The sequence below is a fragment of the Chiloscyllium punctatum genome, chromosome 19 (assembly GCF_047496795.1).
Source record: "Chiloscyllium punctatum isolate Juve2018m chromosome 19, sChiPun1.3, whole genome shotgun sequence".
NCBI lineage: Eukaryota > Metazoa > Chordata > Chondrichthyes > Orectolobiformes > Hemiscylliidae > Chiloscyllium > Chiloscyllium punctatum.
Genome location: NC_092757.1, coordinates 82,703,713 through 82,727,700, shown reverse-complemented (window position 1 = coordinate 82,727,700; position 23,988 = coordinate 82,703,713). Strand labels below are relative to the sequence as shown.

The 23,988-nt window shown below is 40.9% G+C and overlaps 1 protein-coding gene across 2 annotated transcripts in view; it reads left to right on the top strand.

Moving 5' to 3' along the window:
* The window catches only part of sgsm2 (small G protein signaling modulator 2), a 217,866-nt gene that overhangs the window by 169,033 nt on the left and 24,845 nt on the right, over window positions 1–23,988 (top strand). Inside the window, exons 10-14 of one of the 2 annotated variants that reach the window (XM_072589862.1) lie at window positions 3,929–4,092; window positions 6,064–6,196; window positions 11,306–11,440; window positions 20,777–20,930; window positions 23,535–23,599. In XM_072589862.1, the coding sequence (XP_072445963.1) occupies window positions 3,929–4,092; window positions 6,064–6,196; window positions 11,306–11,440; window positions 20,777–20,930; window positions 23,535–23,599 (651 nt within the window). The remainder of the gene's footprint in view (window positions 1–3,928; window positions 4,093–6,063; window positions 6,197–11,305; window positions 11,441–20,776; window positions 20,931–23,534; window positions 23,600–23,988) is intronic. The other variant, XM_072589864.1, reaches the window with a different exon arrangement.

Genomic DNA, 23,988 nt, shown 5'->3' with positions numbered 1-23,988 from the left:
GGGGGCATAGCCTCAAAATAAGGGGGGGCAGATTGAGGACTGAGTTCAGGAGGAACTTCTTCACCCAAAGAGTTGTGTATCTGGAAGTCCCAGTGAAGCTACCTCACTGAATGTTCTTAAGGCAAAAATAGATTCTTGAAGAGGAAGGGAGTTAAGGGTTACAGTGAGTGGGTGGGTAAATGGAACTGAGAGCATGAAAAAATCAGCCATGATTTTTTTAAATGGTGGAGCAGGCTCAATGGGCCAGATGGCCTACTCCTGCTCCTATTTCTTATGTTCATGGCAGCTTGTGCAATTTAAATTCAATAATAAAAAAAACACAATTCTGGCATTGAAAGCTAGTCTCAGTACTGGTGACTGTGAAACTATCACCAATTATTGTTGATAACAATCAATAAAACTGAATAACAATAAAACAGTAAAAATTCTATCTGCTTCACGAATTCTCTTCGGAAAAGGAAAATCCTAATTTTCACTAATATCCTTCAGGGAAGGAAATCTGCTGTCCCCATGTAGTGTGGCCTACATGTGACCCCAGATCCGTAACAATGTGGTTGACTCTCAACTGCCATCTGAAATGGCCTAGCAACCCACCTAGGTGTTATCAATCGCTATGAAGTCTCAACAAAGTAATGAAACCAGACCTGGCACTAGAAAAGAGAGCAGAAACAGCTCTGCTGTCCTTGCAAAGTCCTCCTTACTAACATCTGGGGGCTAACACTAGAACTGGGAGAGCTGTCTCGCAGACTAGTCAAGCAACAGCCTGGCACAGTCATACTTACTGAATCACATCTTACAATGTCCTAGATGCTGCCATGACCATCCCTGCATATATTCCACCAGAAGGACTGACCCAGCAGACACCACAATGGTCGACAGTCAAGAGGGAATTCAAAGAATTTCATATTTCTTAGAATCCCTACAGTGTGAAGGTAGGCCATTTGGCCCAACAAGTCCACACCAACTCTCCGAAGAGTATCCTGAGAATGCTCAGCATTCACTCCGGACCCCATGAAGTCTCATGGCTTCAGGTTAAGCATGGGCAAGGAAAGCTCCTGCAAATTACCATGAATGATCCTCCCTTGGTTGATGAATCAGTACTCCTCCATGGAGAACAACACTTGGAGGAAGCACTGAGAGTGGCAAGGGCGGAAAAATGCAATCTGGGTGAGGATTTCAATGTCCACCACCAAAAGTGGTTCGGCAGCAGTACTACTGATTGGGCTGGTTGGGTCCTGAAGGACTGAACTGTTGGGCTGGGTCTGTGGCTGGTGCTGAGGGAAAAAGATATTTGACCTCATCCTTACCAACCTACCGACTGCAGATACATCTGTCTATGACAACACCAGCTAGAGTGACCACCACACAGTCAGTGTGGAGGTGAAGTCCTACCTTCACATTTGAGTATACCCTCCATGTTGTGTGGCAACATCACAATACTAAATGGGACAAATTTCGAACATATCTAGTATCTTAAGACCGGGCATTCATGAGGTACTGTGGAATTTGAGTTCAATGTGCAACCTCGTGGCCTGGCATGTCCCCTACTCAAGCATTACTATCAAGCCAAGGGATCAACCTTGGGTTCAGTCAAGAATGTAGGAGGACATACCATTAACAGCACTAGCATACCTAAAAATGAGATATCAACCTGGTGAGGCTACCAAACAGGACTACTTGCATGCCCTCAACATAAGTGGAAAGTGGTAGACAAATCTAAGCTGTGCAGTTCTACCATATCCAGTCATAAATTAAATAACTCAGTGGAGGAGGAGGCTTCACAAATATCCCCATCCTCAATTGTGGAAGAACCTGGTGCTTTAGTGCAAAAGATGAGGCCAAAGCATTCACAACAATTTCCAGCCAGAAGTGTGGAGCGAATGATCTATCTCAGCTTCCTCTAGTGGTTCCCAGCTTCACAAATACCAGTCTTCAGTCAACTCAATATTATGTTGAGTAAATTGAAAAACAGTGCCAAGACAATGGGCCCTGACAACATGCTGGCAATAGTACTGAAGACATGTGCTCCAGAGCTTGATGCTCCCCTAGCCAATTATAGCACTGGCATCTGCCTGACAAAGTGAAAAATTGCCCAGATATGTCCTGTACACAAAAAGCTAGACAAATCCAACCTGGCTAATTACCGTCCCATCTGTCTACAAACGATCATCAGTAAAGTGATGGAAAGTGTAATCAGCCATGATATTCAGCGGCACCTACTCAGTGGTGATCAGTTTGGGTTCAGCCAGGACTACTCAGCTCCTGATCTCATTAAAGCCTTGGTTGAACCATAGACAAAAGAGCTGAATTCCAGAGGTGAGGTGAGAGTGACAGCCCTTGACGTCAAGACCACATCTGATATCAAGTGTGACATTAAGAAGCCTGAGAAAAACTGGGATCAATGGGTATATAGGGTAAACTCTCCTCTGGTTGGAGCCACACCTGGCACAGAAGATGATGGTTATGGTTGTTGGAGGTCAGTCATTGCAGCTCCAGAATATTTCTGCAAGAGTTCCTCAGGGTAGTGTTCTAGGCTTAACTATCTTCAGCTGCTTCATCTGTGACCTTCCCTCCATCGTAAGGTCAGGAGTGGGGATGTTCACTGATAATTCAGCACCATTTGCAACTCCTCAGATACTGCAGCAGTCCATGTTCAAATCCATCAAGATCTGGACAAGATCCAGGCTTGGGCTGGCAAGTGGCAAGTAACATGCATGTCACACAAATGCCAAGCAATGTCCATCTCCAAAAAGAGACAACCTAACCACTACCCCTTGATATTCAATGTTGTTACCCTTATTGAATCTCCCACTATCAACATCCTGGGAGTTACCATTGACCAGGAACTCACCACATAAACACAGTGGCTATAAAACCAGGTCAGAGGCGAAAAATGCAAAGTGAGTAACTTGCTTGCTGACTCCCAAAAGCCTATCTACAGGGCACAAGTCAGGTGTGCGATGGAATACCCCCACTTGCATGAATGGATGCAAATCCAACAACACTAAAGAGGCTTGATACCATCCAGGACAAAGCAGCCACTTGATTGGCACTACATCCACAAGCATCCACTCCCTCAACCACCAACACTCAGTAGCAGCAGTGTATATTATCTACAAGGTACATTGCAGAGATTCACCAAAGCTCGTCAAACAGCACCTTCCAGACCCACAAACACTTTCATCTAGAAGGACAAGGGCAACAGATACATGGGAACACCACCACCAGCAAGTTCCCCTCCAAGTCATTCACCATCCTGTCTTGTAATTTATTGTTGTTCCTTCAGTGTTGCTGGGTCAAAATCCTGGAATTCCCTCCCTAATGTCATTGTGGGTCAACCTCCATAGTACATGAAGGAATGCAACTCACCACCTCAATGGCAACTAGGGATGGACAATAACCGCTGGCCCAGCCAGCGATGCCCACATCCCGCAACTGAACTTAAAAAAATCCACTGACCTTCCCTGATCTCCATGTGACTCCTAACCCACTAATATTGTTGACTCTCAACTTCTCTTTGAAATGCTTTAACAAGCTACTCACTTCAGGGTAGTTAGGGATAGACTGCAAATGCAGGCCTTCCCTGAGATTCCCACATTCCTTGACAGAATAAAAAAAACTAACAAAATTGCAACTTTTGTGAATATCTGGTTAAATAGGTACAAAACATGTAGTAACACAAACTCCAAGGGAACGTTAAATCTAAATTACTTTAGGCAGGGCAATAGTTATGTTTAAACTTCGTATATGTGTTGCATGTTATATCTACAAATCAATGAGTGGCTTATAATGATGTATATGGGGGTAACTTTATCATCCAAAGATGTAGTACTCCCAAATGGCCAAAGGGTTAATTTCTCAGTGATTGCTGCATACATATTGTTACAAGTGGGTTATCTTATGAAAGCAAAATTGTCATTGTTTTCAGCTGACAGTGGAGGAACTCTCGTGTTGGTCAGTCAGGATGGAATCCAAAGACCTCCACTTCACTTCCCCCAGGGTGGTCACTTGTTAGCCTTTCTCTCGTGCCTTGAGAATGGGCTGTTACCACGCGGGCAGCTTGATCCCCCTCTTTGGTCACAGCGAGGAAAGGTAAGTGAATAATACTGAAGCCTGAAGCTAGACACAGATCCTTTCCTCGATGACAGATTTATTCACAGAGTGCAGCATCACACACACTAACCCAGTGTCCCAGCACTTTCAAACCAATCCAAAACAAATTACTTGAACAAACTTGACCAATGATAACCCCTGAAGGGGGTTCCCTAACAAAAATCAAATCGTTCAAGGAATCTTATGATAGTTAAATCAAAATATCATTCATGAGGAAGATTATGCACTCCTGTCCCTGGAGTACTCACTGGTCATGGAAGACTTTAAGCCTTCCAATTGGCATACATCTGAAAGATCAAGTTAACTCAGTTAACCATTTGACAGCCCCTAAAGGTGTATAATATTTAAATAATCCAAATTCCAAAGGAAACTGAACACATTTAAAATATAGTACCATGTTCGGAGGAGATAATGCCCTCCTGACCCTGTAACAAAACAAATAGGAGCATTCAGCCCTCAAGCCTCCCTCTGCCATTCAACAAGCTCATGGTGTGGTTTCCATTGGTTGCATAAGGACTCGAGAGTGCTCAGGACAATATTTCTTTATATTATTATGAATTCTAATTAAACCAACCAGATCAAATGTAAAAACTAACATATTAAGGTCTTGTAAGCTTCTCTACCTATCTTCCGTAACATCCAAGTTCAAATCTCAGATGTAATGGCTATGGAGGTGTGCTGTACCATATCCAATTAGGCTGACTTTTGAAACACATATTAGGAGAACCTTTCTAATTTAATTGATTTCAAGTTCAGAAGAGTATGACAACAGTCTGATCACTGGCTGGGAGCATCACTTTCCCTGGCAATGATATTTGGTTTCATTTTGATAAGTTCCCGTTAACTTGGCAGATGGAATATACTATGGGGAAATATGAGGTTTGCACTTTGGCAGGAAGAATAGAGGAGCTGAATATTATTTAAATGGAGAAAAACTGCAGAGCGAATGCATGGAACAAAGGAATTTGGGAGTCCTAGTCCATGAATCCCAAAAATCAAGCATTCAAGTTCAGTGGTTAAATAGTGAAAGCAAATGGAATGCTGTCCTTTATTTAAAAAAAAGTGAGGTTTTGCTAAGACTCTATAAGCACTAGTCAGACCACAGCTGGAATACTATGAATGGTTTTGGGCCTCTTATCTAACGGAAGATATACTGGGCATTGGAGGCAGTCCAGGGAAGGTTCATTAGGCTGATACCAGTTATGGAGGCACTATCTTATGCAAAAAAGTTTGAGTAAGTTGGAATATAGAGAAATGAGAGGCGACCTTATTTGAAACATGAAGAATTCTTAGGAAAATTGGCATGGTAGATGCAGCAAGATTGTTTTACCTTGTTGGAAGTCTAGGGCCAGAGGGTATAATCTTGGAATAAGGGTGTCACGTATTTCAGACAGAGATGAGGAGTAATTTCTTCTCTCTGCAGTGAATCTGTGGAATTCTTCACTAAGGAGTTAATAGAGCCATTAAATAGGCTGAGATGGTCAATCAGTGGAGAAGACAGGAAAATAGATTCTGGGATTATCACATCATCATGATCACATTGAATGGCAGAGTTGACTCAATTGGCTGAATTACCTGCTTCTGCTTTTTCTTAGGGTCTTACATATAAGCTCTCATTGGCCTCTTGACTTTGTTACAGTATGTCACCAGATCTCTCTAAACTATCATTTCTCATTTAAAATAGTGGGCAGAGCCTGAGTGTTGCACATAACAGTCCTGGAGAGTTGAGAGTACATTGACTGCTGTGTTTCCTCCATTACAAGAGTGACCACACTTTTGTAAAGTCCTGAATTGTCCATAAAACACTTTTGAAACACCCAGCGTTGTGAATGGGGGTATATAAGTACAAGTCTGTCTTATTGCTTTTCAACTGATTCATGAGTAGTGTGATGCTTAGGCAAACTTCGTAGTTAGCAACACAACTAACTGCTGAAATTCCCAAACACTAAGGGCAAGGTATTTCCAAAACTACGGAAAAGAAACAGCAGAGCCAAATCCATGGACCCAGAAGAACAGATGGAGGAAGAAATAGCTACAGATTATGTATTCAGAATAATTTATCCCGGACAGAAGAATGACTATGGTGAGTTTATGTTCATTGTTGCTGTTCTGTTATCTGCTGATTCTCAGATGATTTCTGAAGTTTAATATTATTGCTCTGTTCTTGACATTCCTCGTTCATTAAAGTGCAGATATTTCCCGACTTTTGGTAGACGTTCATTTGCTGATTTATTGTTGCCTTAATCTGGAATTACTGGACAGTAAGGGACACGGGATCTCTCACCAACAAGTTTGTGTTCAATTTGAATGAGAAAGAGAACCAGGTGAAATCTCCCAGGAACTGTGCCAGTTGAGTTCATGTGCCCAGGCAGCTTTAACTTGCCATTTGCACTGTGCATTTTGTTGGATTTTCTATCTTGTAGACACAAGGCAGGCAACCTGTGGCCATTTTACCAATTGGAGACAAATCTCATTTGGACTGAATTAGTGGGTGATTTCTTTGATAGATTTTACACTTGTGTACATGTTTTGGTGGAGGTTCAGCCAAAACTATTGACCATAAGAAGAATTAAAGCCGTCTTACACTTCTTTAGATTTTAAGTTATTGTTTGGGATGAGCAGAAGCTGTAGTATGTATGTAATGTGCCTTTGTAAGGCCTGAGAAGAAGTGGAGAGATGGAAGCTAGAATATGGATTGAAAAGGTTCTAAATGTCTCCTTTTAAAAGAAGTTTCAGCATTTCAATGGAGAGTATTGAGGTAAGTGTTATAGAAATCATGGAAAATTTGTAACACAAAATGAGGCCATTTGGCCCATCGTGTTAATCAATAAAGAACTACCCTGCTGAAACCTATCTCCCTGATCTAGTTCACTAGCCCTGCAATAGTTTATTTGGAATTAATATACCCTGTGTAGGGATAATTAACTCCCGTGGAAAACCTTGAGAGCATAAGTTTCAAATTTTGAAAAGTAATAATCTGTTGATTCCTTTGATTAATCTTGGTCCCAAGGAGTTAGCATTGACAGTGGGGAATTCACCCCTCAACCTTCAGTTTTGCGTTAGTTTAGTTTTGAAAACAAGAGTATAATATCTTCCCAGGTCTTCAGCACAAACTTCCTCTTGCAACATGGGTATGCTTGGTCTGCCATTGTGACTGAGGCATGAGCAATCAGTCAGATTAAAGAGATAACCAGGAGGTAGGACAAAGGATGAGATGGGGCAGGGAAGTGTACATACAACCTCCCTTTACCTCATGTATCTTTATGGAATCACAACACCTTGCTTCCAACTAAATCATAGACATTATTTCTGATGGTTCCTTTTTATCAGAGGGGGTTGCACCAGCAGCACGTCACTGATCGAGCATCAACTGTAGTTAAGCACCAGGTCTCTCTCAAAACTACATTTTTGTGGCTTGGGGTGCCATTTGAGGTGTCAAAGAGTGACTTAAACCCAGAAACAATGCATTTAATTTGCAGGGAATAACTGCAACAAGCAAGTCACCGATTCATTCCTCTTCAAGGCAAATGGGTTGATTGATGAATTCATGAGTCAGCTATTAAGCATCAAAGTTAAGGCTTAATGGGGAAGCAAGCATCTGTTGTCCACAAGAGTGCTGTATGTGCCTCTCCACTGGCAACACTGCCACTTGAATAGTCAATCTAGAAAAAGGAGTGACCACCAAAGAGTAAACAAAAGTACATGACTGGCAGCACATAACATCTGAAGGGTACCAAATAGAACATGTGAAGGAGAGAAATCAATGAGAAGGGATAAAAAAGGTAAACCCACAGAATGTATTCTCCACTTATGACAGTTGCAATGCCTGTGGCTTTTTCTCTCCCCACTACCTTAGTTGAGTGTTTAACTTTGAGGTTATGGAGAGTCAGATAGGCCTCTATATCAAGACCAAGGAGAGTTCTAGTGGTGCAGTGGTAGCGTCCCTACCTCAGGATCAGGAAGCTGGGTTCAACTCCCAGCTGCTACAGAGATGTGTAAAAACGTATCTGAAGAAGTTAATTGAAAATATCATTCTAGAATTGGACTGAAACCATTTGTATTGGGTCAGGGTCATTTGTATTGTGGGCTTATCTAAAGAAAAGCATAGTGCATAAAGATTAGGCTTCAGGCTCTATTCTTCTATCCTTCACCATCTTAGCTTACTGGGGTAGAACACACTGTCTCATTAATGGTCACTCCCAACAGTAGCAATCTTTGAAATGATAACGACCCTTCTCCTGATTGCATCTTCTCTTTATTGCCTGATCTTGCAACACGCAAGATTGTATCTCACTCTGTTGCTCTTGGAAGGATTGTGAAGATGCCTGTTATAAAGAAAAATAGTGAGGATGGTGTGTGAAATTTACAATGGGTGTGGCCAAATGAGGGAGGTAACTGAAGGGCAGTAGGTAACTCCAATGCTTGCAAGTAGAAGGGAAATAGGAAAGGACAATGTAAGAGTGGTGGGCTTTCAGGAGATGTAGGGCTATGCAGAGAGTGACAGAGTTATAAGCAGTAGATTGGCTTTAACCACTATGATCATATCATTGGCTTGTTAAGCGTGGGAGCCAGATACTAGATACCACACAATTTGCATTCACCTGCTCAGTCACCTCTGATCAATGGTGTATTTTTAAAATCCATCTATTCAGATATGTTCTGGCCCAAAAGAAGCGGCACTACCATTGTGCCACAAGACCATCTGAATGTTGCTAAAAGCTTAGCTCAAACTGGTCTAATTTTCCATGCTGATCTCCTCCTCCATGACTTCTGAGAATTATGGAAGCCTTATAAAATTCCCTTGTAAATACCACCCTAAGATGGATCTTCCTTGTTTTAGGCTTCATGTTTGATACATTGCAACACTTGCAAGTTACACCTCCCAGTAAAAGTGAAATGACTTCTTTTAAATTACATCACTGTCAGCCAAGCTCCCATCTGTGTACCTCTTGCAAAATTGGACAGGTGCACAATTAATATGCAAAAGCAAGGTAGAAACCTCAATTTTTGACTCTTCTTGTATCAATAGTCACAGAAACAGACCCTTCGGTCCAACTCGTTCATGCCGACCAGGCATTCTAAATAAATCTAGTCCCATTCGCAGGAAGACCAGAATTGCACGCAGTGTTCTAACAGCAGCCAAACTAATGTCTTGTACAGCTGCACCATGACCTCCCATCTCCTGTATTCAATGCATTGACCAATAAAGACAAGCATACCAAATGCCTCCTTCACTATCGTATCTACCTGTGACTCCACTTTCAAGGAACTATGAACCTGTGCTTGAAGGACTCTTTTTGTTTAGCCACACGCCCCTAGACCTTACCAATAAGTGTATAAGTCCTGCCTGACTTTCCTTTCCAAGATGTAGCACCTCATGTTTATCAAAATTTGAACTCCATCTGCTACTCCTTGGCCCATTGATCAAGATCCCTTTGTATTCTGAGGTAACCTCCTTCGATATCCACTACACCTCCAATTTTGGTGTTACCTGCAAACTCACTAACCATATCTCCTATGTTTACATCCACGTCATTTAAATAAATGATGAAATGCAGTGGACCTAGCACTGATCTTTATGGCACACCACTGGTCACAGGCATCCAGTCTGAAAAGCAACCCTCCACCACCACCCTCTGTCTTCTATCTTTGAAACAGTTCTGTATCCAAATAGCTAGTTCTTCCGCTATTCTGTGTGATCTAACCTTGCTAACCAATCTACCACCTATGATAAAGTCCACCCATGTGTGGAACCACAGAAGATGGAGATACTAAATGAGTATTTTGCATCAGAGTTTACTGTGAAGGATAGAGAATGTGAGGAAATAAATAGTGACATCTTGAAAAATCTCCGCATTGCAGAGGAGATGGTGTTGGACATCTTAAAATGCATAAAGATGGATAAATCTTGAACGCCTTACTGAAGTCCATCTAGATCACATCCTCTACTTTACCTTCATCAATCCTCTTTGTTATTTCTTCAAAAAAACTTAATCAAGTTAATGAGACATGATTTACCATGCACAAAGTTATGTTGACTATCCCTAGTCAGTTATTGCCTATGCAGATACATGTAAATCCTGTCCCTCAGGATTTCCTCCAACAACTTGTCCACCACTGATGTCAGGCTCACCGATCTATAGTTCCCTGGTTGGTACCTCACCTGTGGCTATCGATGATACAAATATCTCAGCAAGGTCCCAGCAAACACTTCCTTAGCTTTTCCCACAGAGTTCTAGGGTACACCTGCTCAGGTCCTATGGATTTATCCACCTTTATGCATTTTAAGACATCCAGCACCACCACCTCTGTAATATGGACATTTTTTCAAGATGTCGCTATTTATTTCCCCATGTACTCTATCCTTCTTCACAGTAAACACTGATGCAAAATACTCATTTATTATCTCCCCCACCCCATCTCCTGTGGTCCACACATGATGAAGCAAAACTTTCCACAGCTAATTCTTGCAATTTTTAGTGAGCAGTCATATTTCTAGCTCAAGAAAGGGAGTGTATTTGTATATGGTCCATCCCAGACTTTTTTTTTTGTTCCATAATAGTTTCTCCAAATCTTCCTTTTATTGTGGTGATAGACTTTTCTCAACAAATGTCCAAAATCAAGACCTAATCGCCTCCATCCACTTTGCGGCCTTATGATGTAAGACTTGATTGTGTGTGTTATCCAACTGTGGAAGGTATCACAACCAAGCTGGTAATATTCACAGAGGCTTCATTCCAGTCAGAATTACCATGTGTCAATCAGAGGAATTATTTTAGCTTGCTTAAAACAGCCATTGAGGACGGTTGTAAAGCTACCTTGAGTGAGACCAACATTTTGGAATGATGTGTGAATATTAAATGTGGTCTTACTGAGGTGCAAGTTCATCTTTATAAGCTCTACTTTGGGAAGGAAAATGTCTTATGAATGTGTTCATACTTGTGTGTTGAGATTGATCCCTTCTAAATATGTTGCCAAAATTGGATAGAAATGCATTTTCTAACTGCAATGCATTACAAATTTTAAGGTGCAAGAATATATTAATTAAATCAGGTCAATGCAGCATTAATGCGAGTTGTAAAAGTTACAGCACAATTTTTGGCCTGTTTTTAGCTGTCGGGAGCAGTGTGTAAGTGAACTGTACAGTGAAGGTATGCTCCTCATCAGCACTTTCAATCTTTTCTTTGAGCAGTAACTATTAACTACCACCACTTAGCTGCCAGCCGATCGGTCTCTGTCGAGGATGATGAGGAAGACGAGGATAGGCTACATGAAATGATTTCTATGATCTGCTCACGGAACCTCACAGCTCCTAAAATGATGAAAGGTTTTTATGCAGTTTGGCCTAATCACACTTGAAGTGATATGCAAGATAATGCAGTGCACCGTACAGAGTCTCATCTCAAGGTTCAACAGTGTTGGCATTACCGATGTTAAAACTATTGAAATTCTTTTGATCCATTTGAGCCTTTAGTACACTGCTTTTTTTTTACTTTTTTCTCCTAAAGCTCATTTTCATTTCCCTGTAGATTAATGGGCTCCACTAATGATTCAGAGTTTAACCATTGACCAGAAGAAATATATAGACTAAGAAAATCAAAAGCTCTGATGGTTCAGAGTTAGCTGAGCATTTGTAGTGTTCCTGCCCCTGGCCTTTCTGCATTATTTGCTTCAAGGGTCGAACAATTGTTCCCTAATTGCTATCTAGTGACCTTTGATAGAACTACAGACAACAGCTTGTATTTTTGTAGTATCTTTCCCTTGTCGAAATGTCCCAAGGTCCTTCACTGAAGTGTGAACAGATCAAATTTTACATGGGACAGCATAAGGACAAGTGACTAAAGGCTTGGTCAGAATAGTGAGGACAGCACCATGGAGGATCTGTTGATTCCCTGGAAGTCATGTTCAGTGTCTAGCCTCAGGTGCTTGAGGCTGCAAATGGGTGAAAGAACAAACAGGGGTTGACTTTGTCGAATTACTACCCAACCAAGAGATCAATATCTTTGAGAGAGGAGCGAATCATCAAAGAAAAAGAAAGAAGTTCATTTTCACATGATGTTGACTGAAATATTACACTTCAATATTTTAAAAAATGCTAATTTAAAGCCAGAGAGCATAACTATATTCTACAGTCAGTAACTTATAAAACGTTCAATCAGTCTAGTTTTATTATTCAGTACTCATTTTTTTTAACCACTCACTAGTGCCATTTAATCACACTTATGTTTGAATGTAACTAAATCATTAGGATGTTCTAAGCCGTTATAGTTTCAGAAATGGATGTGAATTTAATTGTTAATATTCCTGTGTTTCTTTCCCCACAACCTTCTTTACAAATTCTACATTGACCTCAGACACCTTCATTTGTGCACAAAACAAAGGGCTGAATTCTTCTGAACTGATGCCCGATATGTGTAACACATGCATGAATCCACATTTCTTAATACCCTCTTTCAAATAGGACACAGATGAATTTTACGTAAGCACCAGCACAATGTGACTTTATTTTATCAGTATTCCACTGATATAGTTTTGAAGGAGGAAGGTGGAGGTGGGTGATAGAGGGAAGGAATGGCTAACTCATTTACAGGTGCTGGTGTACTAAGAGCTACAAATCTCTTAAAGAAAGATCACTACATTCTTAGATACACTGTTGACGGTTTGAAGGTAATGACAACACTGTTGTTTCCCATTTGCTCGCCGTTGCTTTTAATTTTTTGCAACATGCTTGAACTGTGCATGTGGCCACTAAACAAAAGTCCTCAATAACTAATGCTGTTCACTGTAATTCTTCACCAAGTGATTTTTCGATTAATTTTGGTTTCTCAATTTATCAGGCAACCTTTCATCGGGTTTCAGTTTTGTCTTTAGGTTCTGTGAGGTTCTGATTTCACCAGGTTCTTATGACACCTTCCACAAACAAAAAAAAACAAAAAAATTAAAATCCTTTAAATTCTGATGCAATATACACTGAAATTTTTTGTAACTCAACAAATGAAAAGCTGCAGTAAATGATACGTCGGCCAACTGCTTCCTGAAGAATTAAGGTGAAGAGCATTTCTTTTAGTTATGATTTTATTTTTAAATTATTTATAGTTTTTATTTGATTTGCTGAGCACCCAGTCTGGCTGCATTGCCTTGCTACAGGGGACTGTGCTGTTTTTGGTTGTTTTGACTGTGGTTGTATGATGCTCTTGTAATCACAGCTGGTGTTGCATTGATCACTTCCCTTCCATTCTGCTTGTTTCAACCCTCTTTAATTTATGGTTTATTTATCCTTTGCTGCTAGATTTAGTTACCTGGTTGCACGTGGAATTTTACACTTGTGTGCTCTCCTTTTATGTGGGGGGAAAACAGCAAATATTCAAGAGTGGTCCCAAGGCAGTCATCTAATAAAGAGTTCAGATGGCATCCCAGTGAGTGTGGACCACAAGCATGTTATAACTGCCCTCTGAACTCCTGAAATTAAAATATCCCCTTGTAATCACTCCAAGATGTTTGTTTACTTTTAATATATATTGTAAATGTGACGGGATCGTTTTAACTCAAATTCTGGTCTGTATGTTTTTATTTGTCAAGTACGCTCAATATTGTCGATGCATGATGAAATTCTCACTAAAAATCCATGGATGTTATGTTGTCAATACAAGTTTAATCATATTGGAGTTGATTACCATAAAATTCTATGTCCTGTATATGTTTTGGACAAGAATATGGAAAGACTCCAATTTTACTTCATGTCAATGATGAATCTAGCTGCTTTGAATTAGTGTCACTAACGCATGTTCTATGTACAACAGGTTAAAAGCTTTACGCTTTAAAAATGCAGCAAAAACACGTCATTGCTATAATTTTTTTTAACCTTTTCTTTTTGGTTTCAGCATCATAAATAATTGCATCTGTAAAATGCCTGCGGAAATGTGATTAGTACAGGCTCTTAAGCTCTGACTCCATCCAGTCCCATTTAGATATTGCAAATTTAAAAAGAATGCAATTCTGCGATATGCAGTTTAGCTCTGTGCACTGTCTCATGACAATTTCAGCAATTTAGCCATTTCTGATATTTTCATGGTCTTCTAGTGTCTGGATTGTAAGGTACTAGTCATCTCATTTATTGAAAGATTTTTCCAACTCCTCCTTTGCCTATACATATTGACTCATGCTGGGCCACGTTTCCAAACTTGCAGCCAGATCGCTGGTGCAAGAGCTATGTGCAACCTGAGACATTTGACAGTTTCAAGCTTTTCAACAATGGAGGTCATCAGCTGGTCCAGATCCTGTCCTGGTCCAATAGCTGCACTTGCACATCTAACAGAGATGACCAGACAGCAATCAGGAGTGGGCAGCTTTCCTAATTCCATCTTCCCAACAGAACGCCCATAGACTCTTAGTAAAGTTCTGTCATTATGATGGATGTGACATATAGTATTTAAATTAAAGCAGGGGCTGCAATCGATGACTCAATTTTATGCTAGAAAACACAAAGCAATGCAGATGCTGTAAATCTGAATAACACCAAAAAAAGTACTGGAAACATTCACTAGTTGGGCAGCTTCTGCATTTAGGGGAAGGCAAGGGTTAACGTTTCAGGTCAAATTTCGTCCTAATTTCCTCCCTGTTTAGAAGTTCTCTAACCAAGTGTGGGGTTCCAGTATTTGCTGTGTTTACTTTTGTGCTTGAGCTTGTTTACCTCAGACTGGCATCCAAGAGCCAAAAACCCTGATTCCATTAAAAACAAAACTTGGCCGTAGAATTGTAGGTGCACAAGAAACTTGGCTTTGGAATTCTGTGGCTAGGCTAAGGAGCTGAGTTTCCACATTTACATGTGGGAGGTGATGGAAAATACACAGGATTTTCAGAATCAAACAAAGTGAGTTTAAATAAGTATAAAAGCAGCAGAATTTTGTTTTATTTACTGGGGCTAGATAATATGCTGTTTTCAAATCGGGAATCCAGACATAAAGAGAAGAAATCCCTTTCTCTTATAGCTTATACATGAACTCTTCTGTCAAATGAGTTCTGGCAACCAATTTGTAATGCTCCAGGGTGATTTAATTGATTTTAGCTAGTTAAGCTATCTAGGCTCTAGTCTCTGTCAGATAGGTATGGGAAAAATCAGATATCATTCCCACTCCTGATCACTATTGAGCACACCCCTGGAATAACAAATGTTTCCCCACCTAGGTGTAAGCTTGCCAGCTTTTACTTTATATGCTTTGAACAGATGCTAAAAGGTGCTGGCCGTCAGTGCAATCATACTGTTCTTCCAATGCAAACAATGTTTTCAGCATAAACAATGGAGCACATCTGGGAGAGAAAAAGCAACACTACTGAACTCCAGAATTTCCCAACACAATTTCTTATTGTTTTATGGCAAAGGGATGTAGACGTCAGCATTTTGTTGCCCATCCCTAATACCCTGAGTCTGTTCTTCAAATAATCTATCTGATGTAGGTACACCCACAGTGCTATTAGGAAGGGAGTTCCAAGATTTAACCCAGTGATAGTGAAGGTGTGGTGAGATGGTTCCAAATCAGGATAGTGTATGGAGATATTGCAGATGATGATGTTCTCATGCACGTAGATAGTAGAGGTCATGGTTTGGAGTATTGTCTTGACCATTTGCTGCAGCACATCTTGTAGATGATGCATACTGTTGCCACTCTGCAATGGTGCCAGGGGAAGCTGTGCTTAAGATGTTACATGGAGTTGCAGTAAATACTCCTTTGTGCTGAATGGTATCAAACTCCTTGAGTATTGTTGGAGCTGCACTCATCCAGACAAGTGGGGATTATTTCTATTGTACTCCTGACTTGTGCGTTGTAGGTGGTGGAAAGACTTTGAGGAATGACTTGCTCACTGAAGAGTTCCAGTGTGCATGGTATCTGGCAATGGTGACTGGACCAGAATCAGAGCTAGAAGAAACTGTGTCTTATTTTAGTGTCTCCTCCAATTCAGACTAGGACCACTGAGATTAACTCTGTCACTAAAGATGCTGCTAGAGTGAAGATTCACAAACTGGCACACCAAGAATCTAACTTGAGCCTTTTCTTCCATGTTATCTGACAATCTTGTCTTCCAATTTCTTTGTGGGCAGCTAACAAGTTCCCAGATAGAGCACCTTGCAGATTTAATTCTAGTTGAGCAGAAATCTGGCACAAATCCCTCATTAAGATCCCGCACTTCATCCTCTGATTATAGAAGTGATGCTGAGTGAACTGAACAACTCACCCCTTACCTGATAAGGGACACAAGGAAGGGTGCAATCTGACTGGCACGTGAGGACCATAACGGGATTCGAAAAAGAAGGACTAATACAAATAGCCCCTCACTGAGAAACTGGGTGGAATTGTCTGCTTCCAAAGATAGCAAACTTGGATTGGGAAAGGTAATTTATGAGGACAGGGTAGCGGTATACCCAAACCTCACTACTTTCCTGTCTTCACCAGAATTGTTTTGGCAGGAAGGCATGTCAACTCTTCTATCATGTCACCAATTGAGTCTTTCGGTGACCAATTACAAACCACTAAAGCTTAAGCCTGCTGCCTGTAGGATTAACCCAGCTGCCAGTGTGTGTGTAACCATGCACCATTCCTAATAGCTACTAACCTGCACAGTGTTGTCATTTCTTCTGAAATGCAACCTCCCAACTTCCTTTCTCCATGACCTCTCAACGTAAGAACTTACCCCCCACCCCCCAGCCCCACCCCCCACCCCCTTATTTTATTTAGGATCATAAAATCCTTAGTGTGGAAACAGGCCCATTGAGTCCCCACCAATCCTCTATAGATCAACCCACCCTCCTGCCCTATCCCTGTAACCCTGCATTTCCCATGGCTAATCCTCCTAGCCTGCACATCCCTGGACACTATGGGCTATTGAGCATGGCTAATCCACCTAACCTTCACATCTTTGGATTGTGGGAGGAAACCAGAGCACCAGGTGGAAACCCACACAGACATGGGGCAAATGTGCAAACTCCACACAGACAGTCGCCTGAGGATGGAATCTAAACGGAGTCCCTGGCACTGTTAGGCAGCAGTGCTAACCATTGAGCCACTGTGCCGTTCTTTATATCTGTTCACTGGATCGTCGGTGATCCTAGAACTGTTTTGTAACCGATGAAGACTACCTCCGTAACAGTGCTGAGCGCAAGAACTGCTGGCCTCTAATCAGCCAACAGAGATTGTTGGAAAGGATTTCCATTTACAGAGTCTTGATTCCAGAGAAGAAGACTCACTCATAGCTTCATGAATGCATGCTTGGTATGTGACACAGGAACATAGGAAATAAAAGCAGGAGCAGTCCATTTGGCCCATTGAGCCTGCTCCACCATTTATTATGATCATGGATGACTATCTAACTTCATAACTTGTTCCTGCCTTCTCCCCATATCCTTTGGCCCTTTAGCCCCAAGTACTTTATCCAACTCTTTCTTGAAATCGTACAATGTTTTGTCCTTGGCTGCATTCTGTGATACACAATTTTACAGGCTTGCCAACTTCTGGTGGGAAGAAATCTCGCCTTATCTCAGTCTTAAATGACTTACTCCCTGTCATTAGATTGCTACCCCTGGTTCTGGACTCCCCCGTTATCAGGAACACCCTTCCTGCATCTACTGTGTCTAGTCCTGTTAGAATTTCATAGCTTTCTATGAGATACCCTTTATTCTTCAGAACTCCGGTGAATATAACCCTAACTGATTCAACCTCTTTTGTACATCTGTCCTGCTGTTTCGGGAGTCAGTCTGGTAATCCTGACCTGCACTCTCTGAATAGCTAGAACATCCACCCTTCCTCAAATAAGATCAAAACTGCACAATTTTCCAGGTATCATTTCATCAAGCCCTGTAAAGTTGCATCAAGACATCCCTGTTCCTGTACTGGAATCTTCTCTCTATGAAGACCAACATAGTGCCTGTTGCACCACATGCTTACTTTCAACGACTTGTGTACGAGGACACCCAGGTCTCAATGCACATTCCCCTTTCTCAATTTGTAACCATTCAGATAATCCACCTTCTTGCTTTTGCTCTCAATGTGGATTACCTCACCTGTATCCACTTAGTAGGAAAATCATGTCTCACAAACTGGATTGAGTCTTTTTTATTGAAGTAACCAAAAAGATTGATGGCAGAGCAGCAGACATTTTTTACTTGGACTTTAATAAAGCCTTTGACAAGGTTCCACATGGTAGACTAATTAATAAAGTTAGACCACATGGAGTTCAGGGTTTGCTTGCTAATTGGATACAAAATTGGCTTCATGGAAGGAGACAGTGGGTGGTAGTGGAGGGTTGTTTTTCAGACTGGAGGCCTCTGAGCAGTGCTGTTCTACAGGGATTGGTACTGAGTCCAGTTTTGGTTGTCATCTATGTTCTCATTCAAATCATTTATTTCAGAGGCACGGTTATTAAAGTTTGCAGATGACACTAAAATTTGTGGTATAGTGGACAGTGAAGAAGGTTATCTAAGATTATAGAGATCTTGATCAATTGGGTCAATGAGCTGAGAAGTAGCAGATGGAGTTTAATTTGGATAAATATGAGGTATTGTTTTTTTTGAAAATCCAAACAAGGACAAGACTTATACAGTTGATGGTAGAACCCTGGATAGTTTTGGAGAGAGAGAGAGAGACCTACGGGTTCAGGTACGTAATTCTTTGAAATTTGCATTATCGATCAATAGAGTGGTTAAGAAGATATTTAGCACACTTGCCTTCATTGCTCAGACCTTTGAGTATAGGAGTTTGGACGTCATGTTGAGATTGTGCAAGATGTTGGAGGGCCTCTTTTGGAATGCTGTGTGTAGTTCTACTCGCCCTACAATCCCATGTGCTTTCATTTTAATGTAGACCAGCAGGAGGCTGGAAGAACACAGCAAGCCAGGCAGCATCAGGAGGTGGAGAAGTCAACGTTTCCGGTATAACCCTCCTTCAGATCCTGAAGAAGGATTATACCCGAAACGTTGACTCCTCCATCTCCTGATGTTGCCTGGTTTGTTGTGTTCTTCCAGCCTCCTGGCTGTCTACTTTGGTTTCCAGCATCTACAGTTTTTTTTTGGTCTCTAACTTCATTTTACATGTGGATTTCTTATGTAAGACTTTGTCGTTCAGTGAGCCATCCCTGTAGTTATTATTAAACTGAAGAGTGTTAGAAAAGATTTACCAGGATGTTGTCAGAAATGGAGGGTTTGAGATATAAAAAATAGACTGGAAAGGGACTTTTTTCACTGGAGTGTAGAGGTTGAGGGATGACGTTATTGAGGTTTATAAAATCATGAGGGAAGACAAGGTGAAAGACAAGGGGTTTTTCCCTAGGTTGGGGGAGTTTAAAACTAGATGGCATATTTTTAAGGTGAGAGTAGAAAGATTTAAAAAGGACATGAGGGACAAATATTTTAGACAGAGAGTGGTTAGTGTGTATAATGAACTGACACAGAAAGTGGTGGATGCAGACATTTGGATAAATACAGGAATAGGAAAGGTTTGGAGGGATATGGGCCAAGCGCAGGCAGGTGGGACTAGTTTGGTTTGGGAACATAGTTGGCATGGACTGGTTGGACCAAAGGGTCTGTTTCCATGCGGTATGACTTTATTGTACTTCATCTGCCATGTATCTACCCACTCGATGGACTTGTTGAATTCACAATGAAGCATCTCAGCATCCTCCTCACAGCTTGTCCACCCATCCAGTTTGTGTCATCTGCAAATTTAGAGATATTAAGTTTAGTTCACTCATCCAAATCATGAATATACGTTGTGAATAACTGGGAACTTAGCACTGATCCCTATGGTACCCCTCCAGTCACTGCCTACATTTGAAGAAAGTCCCATTTATTCCCATTCTTAGCTTCCTTTCTGCCATCCAATTTTCTATCTATCTCAATACACTACCTACAATCCCATGTGCTTTCATTTTAATGTAGACTGGCATGAGGCTGGAAGAACACAGCAAGCCAGGCAGCACCAGGAGGTGGAGAAGTCAACATTTCCGGCATAACCCTTCAGATCCTGAAGAAGGATTATACCCGAAACGTTGACTCCTACATCTCCTGATGTTGCCTGGTTTGTTGTGTTCTTCCAGCCTCCTGGCTGTCTACTTTGGTTTCCAGCATCTGCAATTTTTTTTTGGTCTCTAACTTCATTTTACAAGTGGATTTCTTATGTAAGACTTTGTCGTTCAGTGAGCCATCCCTGAAAGAGGAAGTAGGGTCTCCAGTTCGCAGCTGTGATTCCTGCCACCTCAGATGATTGTACCCACTAACCTACATAATGAGCCCAAGCATAATACCAAGATAAACTCCAGAAATAAATCTCTTGATTCCTGCAAGAAGTTAGTCCCTGAACATAGAATTCTAAAGGAAAGCACAAAAGATTTGGATTTTAATAACATTGAAAGGTTTAGAGAGTCATCAAAATTGAGAGAGATTGCACGTCCAAACACTAAAACTACTTGTTTAGAGAATTTTATCTTCATTAGTTATTTTTAAACTAAAGTGCAACTGTAAAATACAGTTTTTCAATTAACCTTATCACCAAAGTTGTTCTGTAACTTTTGATCTAAAATAGCTAGTGTTACTCTGCGTTATTTTTGAAGTGAGGTGGGAGGGTGGGGGAATGAAAGTTCCTCTAAAATGCATGCCAAATTTTATTTTCTTTTTCAGATCCTAATGAATTGTTGGAAATACATGGATACAGCACAAATCAGTTTCCTTGGCAACTGGGAGATCTGTGTAGCCAAGGTTCTTCTTGTTTATCCTGCTCGACCAGTGGTTCTCCCTTTGACATACCCAACTGTTGTAGCTGTGGAAATGACAGGTAAAGAAAACAGGACAATATTTCATTAGAGCTTTCCTGAGAGGAACAACTTTCAATTACATGCACGGGTTTTGCAAAATAATAAATTAACCTTAATTCCAGCATTACCTATGTGACTTATTAGAACATAAGGAAAATTTTTCATAGATAGTAAGTTAGAATAGAAGGATGTGCAACCAATTAATTACTTTGAGTTATAATGACTTATCATGATGTTGACCAGTGCATCCACCACCAATCTTCCCAAATAGCAATGGATTTTTTAATGTTTTTGGTTGATGGCAGAATGTTGGCCAGGGCACAGGGGGAGTTCCTCTGTGATTATTCTGTTGAATGTACCTGGTTGTCTTGATCTTGCTTTGAGCTCTCAGGCTCCATCATGATAGAATCTATCATCTGTATTGGTGACAGAGTTCTTGTACAACAAATGAAGGTAATTCCATAACTCCTGGTTATTTATCTTTGGGAAAGGACTGTGGAAGCTTTGGAATCAATTTGTTTTCTGGCTATGAATTGAGTCATGCAATCCGAGACCTTAGAAACAGGTACATAGACGTAAGAGCTCGGGAAGTGGAAAATTGGATGAGATGCAATTACAAAGCTTTCCTGAAGAACCCGACTCCTATCAGGAAAAATATTGAGGGTACTAGTAGATCTCTGCCTCTGTCAGATGTTCATTTTTCACAGCTGACCAGCAGATGAACCAACCATGTTGAGTCATAGAACATAGAACATAGAACAATACAGCGCAGTACAGGCCCTTCGGCCCTCGATGTTGCGCCGATCAAAGCCCACCTAACCTACACTAACCCACTATCCTCCATATACCTATCCAATGCCCGCTTAAATACCCATAAAGAGGGAGAGTCCACTACTGCTACTGGCAGGGCATTCCATGATCCTACGACTCGCTGAGTGAAGAACCTACCCCTAACATCAGTCCTATATCTACCCCCCCTTAATTTAAAGCTATGCCCCCTTGTAATAGCTGACTCCATACGTGGAAAAAGGTTCTCACTGTCAACCCTATCTAACCCCCTAATCATCTTGTACACCTCTATCAAATCACCCCTAAACCTTCTTTTCTCCAAAGAAAACAACCCCAAGTGCCTCAGCCTTTCCTCATAGGATTTTCCTACCATACCAGGCAACATCCTGGTAAACTTCCTCTGCACCCGTTCCAGTGCCTCCACATCCTTCCTATAGTATGGCGACCAAAACTGCACACAATATTCCAGATGCGGCCGCACCAGAGTCTTATACAACTGCAGCATGACCTCAGGACTCATGTCCTATCCATTGCTCGCTCTTAATATTCAAATGTGTGCATTTTCTAGCATGATTCACTGGAAATGATTGAGAGCAGGAACATAGAAATTACTGGACAAGAAAAGGCAAAATGTCTATCTTTGTAGTCAGTTCATACAATGAAAAGGGAGTTGTTTACTACTCAACAACCTTGGCTTTGCTGTCTTTTTCTGGCCCAGTGATACTGAAGTAAATAGTAGCACCACTTGCTGCTCTGAAGTAGGGTTTTCAATGTCTAGATTAGATTAGAATCCCTACAGTATGGAAACAGGCCCTTCAGCCCAGCAAGTCCACACCGACCCTCTGAAGAGTACTTGGTAAATTAGCATGGCCAATTCACCTAACCTGCACATCTTTGGAATGTGGGAGAAACCGGAGCACCCAGAGGAAACCCATGCAGATACTGGGAGAATGTGCAAACTCCACACAGTCGCCTGAGGCAGGAATCGAACCCAGGTCCCTGGTGCTGTGAGGCTGCAGTGCTAACCACTGAGCCACTGTACCACCCCTATGTGGATCCAATGTGGATCAGTAATTCAAACAAATCATCGACTAGACTTGTTGCTGGCACAAAATTTATTGGATTGACTGTTTTATTTAAAGGAAGTACAAATTGACATTGTGATTTTAGTCTAATTATAGTTGCATCTGACTATGACAAATATTTTTGTCAACATACTCAAATATTGGCCAAGAGTGCAGCCTTCTGATTATACTTTTTCTGGATGCTGCTTACTTCTGAATCAGTGAAGATTGACCATGTTGAGCTAGAGTCTTAGTACTATGTTGATTGCGTTGTTGAGGAACTGGGCTTAAGGAACAGGGCTCTTGTGACACAATGGTAGAGTCCCTACCTCTGAGCCAGAAAGTGCAGATTCAAGTTACACCTGTCCCAGATATGTGTCAGAACATTTCTGAACAGGTTGATTAAAGTAATTATAAAGAGACATTTCTGAAACACTGAATAGTGGTTAAAGAAGAAGGAGACATTTGTAACATTGCATTCTGTAAATACACTATGTAAAAGATTGCTGTCCAGTTTCCTACTTCAACTGGCTTTTGAATGAATTAACATATGCGTGGGAGAGAAGGCAGCATAGTGGATAGAACAATAGACTATATGCTGTATGTCAACAAAATTTGCATATGATAAGAAACGTTTCTCTTAGATAGCCCTTATAATTTCTGTCTAGGATGTGGAGAATAAACATCTTCAGCCCCTGGTGTTAATGCACAAATAGGAATGATCTCACAAGATTAAATCCTCTTGCAAATATTTTGATTCTTCTATCTTAGGACTCCCTTAAAGATGCTCTGTGAGAACATGAAGAGGCAAATTGTTTCAAGGGCATTTTATGGATGTAAGTACACAGTAAGAATATTCAGTAGTGAGTGACAGATGCTGTGGAAGGTAGTGTAAGATATTTAGAAGTTATTTTAAATCCAAATTTGCATGATGTATCAGCTAATATAGATTGTGTAGCATTCATTAATATCATTATGACTGGTTAATTAGCATCACTGTTGATGTTATTAACCAAATGGTATAGCTAGAATTATACTTGGCTAACAATGAATGCTAATATGTAAATTCTGCTCTAATACTCTGTAATTTAATTGAGAAGCTTAGATGCTAAAAGTTATTGCTGAAGCTCTGATGGTTTATGAGTTTATCCCTTACTGCTTTTTATCACTTGCTTTAGTTATAGGTGTGTATGGTCTGGTGGATGCCTTTATGTGAATGTGATAG